Raw genomic sequence first — 6,000 nt, 5'->3', positions numbered from 1 at the left:
GAAAACTCAGATAAGGTATTATACAAATTTATTTCAGTCGAACAATCGGTTATCTTAAATCTAGAAATACAGAAATGAAATATAATAAATTAAACAATTACAAAATATGACAGTGAGGGCGGTCACATAGGGCTGTACTGACTGTCAGAGACAGGGTTCCACGCACCCACCGCAATAAGGACAGTACTAATTATACAACGTTCCAACGTCCAATAACCGTGCAGTACTGACTGTCGAGAGACAGTGGTCCGTGCACCAAGACGCATCCGTTTGAAATGCGTGTCGACTCAAAAGCGCGGCTCCTTATAAAGACGATCGCTTGGCGGGGAGAACCGTTACAACATTGTACTGTCGATAATGATGCGTCCGGTGCACGTTCCACTAGCGCCATCTAGCCGCCGTCTCTCAAAACTGTTAAATAAGGTGGCTGCCGTCACGGCCATTCTGATAAATCAGTCGTCCTCGAGTGTATTCATTAATCTAAAAAGATAAGAACTCATTAATTTCCATCGTCATCATCATTACATATCAATATGGCAAGTATGACTGGTCTAGGTTTACAACAGGAAAACCCCTACAGTTCAAACATGCTGGTCTAAATCGTCACCCACTAGAGCAGGTGAGATTCCTGCAGCGCATCACTGATCATCGCCATAGCAAGTTAACAGGCTGGTCTAAATCGTCACCCACTAAAGCAGGTGAGATTCCTTCAGCGCATCACAGATCATTACCATAGCAAATTAAATAGGCTGGTCTAAATCGTCACCCACTGAAGCAGGTGAGATTCCTTCAGCGCATCACAGATCATCTCCCACAATAGCAGAAGAGACTATTTTAATTGATCACTCTAAAGATTCTATTACAGCTTCGGAATTATCTACACTTAATGTTCTAGAGCTAAGAGATAAAGTTTCCTCAGAATCATTTGCGCTTAAGGTGCGAGAGCTTACAGAAAGTGTTTCCTCTGAATCATCCGCAGTCAATGTTCGAGAGCTTACAGTAAGGGTTTCTTCAGAATCTGAGGTAACATTACTATTGCTTACAGACACAACAGGTATGTTGAACTCATTATCTGCCGTCACGGTTCGTTCATCATCATCATCACTATAATTTTCGTAAATTTGTAAATAACCTTCTTGCCCTTTAGGTACTTCCCTTAAATTTTCATGGGCAACTTTATAAATTCTGTTAGAACCGTTTATCTGTCTAAGTTCATAACGGTCATTATCTAATACAGTGATTATTTTATAAGGTCCCTTAAATTTATTGTCCAACTTAGTTTGATGTCTTTCTTCGCATTTTACAAAAACAAATTGACCTACTGCAAAAGGTTGAATCCTAGCTTTTCTTTTATTAAATCTTATAGTGTCAGCATTAGCCACTTTTTGAATATTTTCTGATGCAGATGAACGAGCCGTTTCAACATTAATTACAGTGGGTTCAAAAGAACTAGGAGCTATCTTAGCTAGATTAAGTGAGGAACCTTGAATGCCAAACATCAGTTCTATAGGCGTAAAACCTGTGGTCCTGGAACGTGTACTATTAAGAGCAAGCTGAATCTCTCCTAGTTCATCCTTCCAAGCTTTATTAGTATTACATTCGACAATAGTAAAAATGTTCTTTAAAGTTTGCATGACCCTCTCAACCTGCCCGTTGGCTCTACTAGAACCAGTTGCTATTAAATGGAGCTCTATTCTATTATCGTTACAAAAGTTTTTAAACTCGTTGCAGTCATAACAACGTCCTCTATCTGCGATAATGCGCTTCGGAGCACCAAATAAGTTTACAGCATTTTTAATTGCTCTTACAGCGTATGAAGAACTTAAGGCCGGAGTATATTCAAGTAATACAAACTTTGTAAAGGCGTCTATTAAAACTGAGCAATATTCTTTTCTATCACTTTTTCCTGAAAGTTTTCCTGTTAGATCTAAATGAATTGTATGCCAAGGGACTGGATGTTTGGGGATTGGATGCAACTGCATTTGCTGTGCACCTGAAGGGCCTTTAGAAGTTTTATATACCACACAGCTATTAATAAACTTTTTTACAAATTTAGCCATATCAGGAAACCAATAAAATTCGTAAAGTTTGTCTAAAGTCTTGTCAAAACCTAAATGTTTTATTTCATTATGGACATGACTAATGAGGGACCAAACCAAAGAACGGGGCACAATAGGAAGCCAACTAGAAACTCCTCTACGTTCTATCTTTCTATACAGTATTCCTTGTCTTAAATCATCTCTTCAGGTAGTTGATTATTACGGACTTTTGATATTATTTCAGAAAGTTCCAAACCGCGTTCTTGTTCTACAATTAACCAACCTTTATCTAACTCAAGAAAATTTACCTTACGGGGTTCAGAATAATTAGTGTTTGCTAGATTTCGAGACAAGTAATCTGCATGGGCTATCTTGCGACCTTCTTTGTACACGATATCAAAATCGTAAGCCTGCAATATAGCCCACCAACGGTGAACCCTTGGAGTTAAATCACGCTTTGAGTGAGAAGCTTTAAGGGAGTTACAATCAGTGAATACAGTGAATTTTCGTCCATGTAAGTAATGACGAAAATGTTCGATTGCTTTTACTACTGCAAGGGTCTCTAACTCATAAGAGTGATAACGTGTCTCTGCATCTATGGTCTTCCTACTATAATAGGCTACTACATGAGGGGCATCATTATATTTTTGGATAAGAATTGCCCCATATCCCTCACTACTTGCATCGGTATGGAGTTCAATGGGCAGAGCAGGGTCAAAAACTTTTAAAACCGGTTCGGACGTTAAAATGTGGATAATTTTTTTGTGTATTTGGTCATGCTCTGGGGTCCACTTAACATTACCTTTTCCTTTGGTTAGGGGATACAAGGGCCGAACTATTTGGGAAAAGTTAGGAATAAACTGCCTAAAATACGTTGCCAGCCCTATGAGCTGCCTAACTTGAGTAACAGTTTTTGGAGTGGGGACATTAACTAAGGCTTGAATTTTTTTTGGATTCGGACTAATTTCCCCAGCTGAAACTATATACCCAAGGTATTCAGTTTGAACTTTTAGAAATGAACACTTCTTTAAATTAAATGAGAACCCTGCATTGGACAGCGTTTTAAGTAATTTGTCTAAGCGGTTAAGCCCCTCATCAATATCCTTTGAAATTGAAAGTACATCATCCATGAAAACTAAAATCTTTTCATCATTCATGGGCTTTAAGGCAGTATTAATAGCCTTTTGAAAAATGGAAGGGGCATTGCGTAATCCAAAGGGCATAGCCAAATATTCAAACTGCCCTTTTGGGGTTACAAATGCAGTTTTTTCTATGGAATTTTCATGTACAAGTAGTTGGTGAAAACCAGATGCCATATCAATACTACTGAAATAATGAGCGCCATTAAGCTTGTCGATTTGTTCACTAATCAGAGGCAAAGGGTAATGAATTGGTTGAGTATTATTATTCAATTCCCTATAGTCAACACACATGCGTGTTCCACCGTTCTTTTTATCTACAAGAATGATAGGGCTCGCAAATGGGGATGAACTTTCTCTAATAATATTCGCCGCCAACAATTGCTCAATCGTCTCATCAACTACCTTAGACTCCTGAGGGGATAACCTATATGGTCTCCTATGTACTACTTTATGGGGATCTATCAAATCAATTTTCAACTGCCCGGTTTTAATTCTAGTTGTAGGAAAATTTTCAATAAAATTATCAGCATATTGCGTTAATATGTCAAAAAGTTTTACTCTATCAGATCCCGTCAGGTCGGTAATAATTGAATGAATGTCAAATATGGGTTTGGTTTTGGTACACACGTTAGACTCCCTACATCGCTTAAATATTAAGCCGGTCTCGGAAATTTTAACTAAAATATCACGCTCAAGTATATCTCTACCTAATAAAATAGCGTGTCGTAGGCAATCATCCGGGACTACATGAAGAGTGACGCGAATCTCGACGCTCTGAATATTTATGTCACAAACGATTTGCTCTGTGCTACTAATGATACTCTTTCCAATACCAGTCATGTTGATAAGGTCATGCAATCTTTCGCCGATAACAAGGTGTGAAAAGCTTTTCTTAATTAAACTACACTCAGAACCGGAATCGAAAATAAAAGGAAATTTCATACCACTACAGTCCATAATACCTCGAACAATCTTCGAGCACGCGTTGACTTCTTTGCTTCCAGTAGCGACTTGTTCCTTCTTCGTATTGTCAATCCTTTTTGGGCAGGTGGAGACGACGTGGCCTGGCTCCCCGCAGACGTAGCAGGTAGGGTGTGGCTTCTGGTTGACACGTTTATCTTGTGGTTTGTTTCTGTCACGGCAATCAGCTCCACGATGCCCAATCCTGCCACATATGTTGCAGCTGCCTCGAAAGCTGAACGTGGCGCGAGGGCGTTTGACATCAGGGTCATTTAAATCTGACAATTCGGACTTTCTTTTCAAGGAAATACCCCGTAGTACTCGAAATAGGTGGGATTTATCATTTACAACAGTCGAGTTCAGTTCACGACGTATTTGAACATCGCACTGAGATAATACGGAAATGGCAAAGCCCGTCACAACCTTTTCAGATAAACTTGCATCCGGGATGTTTTCAATTAATTGCCAAAGTCGTAAACATGCTTGAGCGGGGGTCTCATTAGTGTTAATTTGAAATTTAAGGATACTGTCAAAGTGATCCTGAATCAGCATAGGACGAGAGAACTGAGCTTTTAAAGTCTCCTGTATATCTTCCCATTTATATTGACTGGGAGGTATTTTGGTCAATAACGTGGCTGCACGGCCTCGTAGACAATGGGTCAGCGTCATGATTAAATCTACGCCTTTCAAATTTTTGCTACTAATTATGGCGTCTGACAGGCGACACCATCCCTCTATGTCAGAATTCGGGTCATCAGGATCAAACGGCACCAATACCGTGACAGGATGTGGTGGTGCATTGGAACGGGGTAGTAAAGCATCGGTTAATTTTGAAAGAAATGCTTCTAAACTATTTGAGGGTAGCGGAATATTTTCTTGCATATTTTGTGACGAGGTGTCAGACGTGGGCGGAAAATCCAATCCCACTTCTGATGTCGGATTCGGCCCAGACATCAGAAGGAAAACTCAGATAAGGTATTATACAAATTTATTTCAGTCGAACAATCGGTTATCTTAAATCTAGAAATACAGAAATGAAATATAATAAATTAAACAATTACAAAATATGACAGTGAGGGCGGTCACATAGGGCTGTACTGACTGTCAGAGACAGGGTTCCACGCACCCACCGCAATAAGGACAGTACTAATTATACAACGTTCCAACGTCCAATAACCGTGCAGTACTGACTGTCGAGAGACAGTGGTCCGTGCACCAAGACGCATCCGTTTGAAATGCGTGTCGACTCAAAAGCGCGGCTCCTTATAAAGGCGATCGCTTGGCGGGGAGAACCGTTACAATATTGTACTGTCGATAATGATGCGTCCGGTGCACGTTCCACTAGCGCCATCTAGCCGCCGTCTCTCAAAACTGTTAAATAAGGTGGCTGCCGTCATATATATATATATATATATATATATATATATATATATATATATATATATATATGTATGTTCGGAGATAACTTCGTCGTTTATGAACCGATTTTGATAATTCTCTTTTTGTTGGAAAGGAGATATCCCAAGGATGGTACCATAGTAAAGAAACCAGGATCTGATGATGGGATCCCAGAGAAATCGAGTGGAACCCTCGCAAATAGTAGTGACGACTAGTGCGTTTGTTATTTTTTTTTTCGTCAACTTACGTTGTATTACTTGTGTATGTAACTGAAATGGTTTTCTTTTCGTTTGCGAGCAAACACAATTATTTCTAATCCCACGGGCATTATGGGATAAAAATTATATGTTGACATGTGTCCCCTTTTATGTCATTTTTGAATTTTAATAGAAATATATATATTATAGGCGGGTAGGCGGGTACCTAGGCGGTAGGTACTCTCGTGGGGTCAACGAGGTGTT

The 6,000-nt window shown here is 39.5% G+C and overlaps 1 protein-coding gene across 2 annotated transcripts; it reads right to left on the bottom strand.

The window, feature by feature from the left end:
- Positions 1 to 385: 385 nt before the first annotated feature.
- LOC123670500 lies at positions 386 to 4,406 on the bottom strand. Of its 2 annotated transcripts, none has more exons than XM_045603992.1 (2): positions 4,126 to 4,406; positions 386 to 480 (listed from the first exon to the last, which is right to left on the bottom strand). In XM_045603992.1, exons 1-2 carry the CDS (start codon positions 4,402 to 4,404, stop codon positions 415 to 417), a joined length of 345 nt encoding a protein of 114 aa, XP_045459948.1. In that variant the 5' UTR covers positions 4,405 to 4,406; the 3' UTR covers positions 386 to 414. The 2 variants fall into 2 exon arrangements, with proteins under 2 accessions (XP_045459948.1, XP_045459949.1); XM_045603993.1 differs by having other exon boundaries at positions 4,144 to 4,406.
- Positions 4,407 to 6,000: the final 1,594 nt, after the last annotated feature.

Source organism: Melitaea cinxia, chromosome 4, assembly GCF_905220565.1.
Source record: "Melitaea cinxia chromosome 4, ilMelCinx1.1, whole genome shotgun sequence".
Lineage (NCBI taxonomy): Eukaryota > Metazoa > Arthropoda > Insecta > Lepidoptera > Nymphalidae > Melitaea > Melitaea cinxia.
This window is presented reverse-complemented; position numbering and strand designations above follow the sequence as displayed.

Bases quoted from the DNA above. Each gene is read 5' to 3' on its own strand.
- LOC123670500 (XM_045603992.1), bottom strand. From the start codon at position 4,404: ATGTCAAACGCCCTCGCGCCACGTTCAGCTTTCGAGGCAGCTGCAACA. The intron at 481-4,125 runs GTATGAAATTTC...TTATCTTTTTAG, and splicing joins AGGTATTATGGACTGTAGTG to ATTAATGAATACACTCGAGG.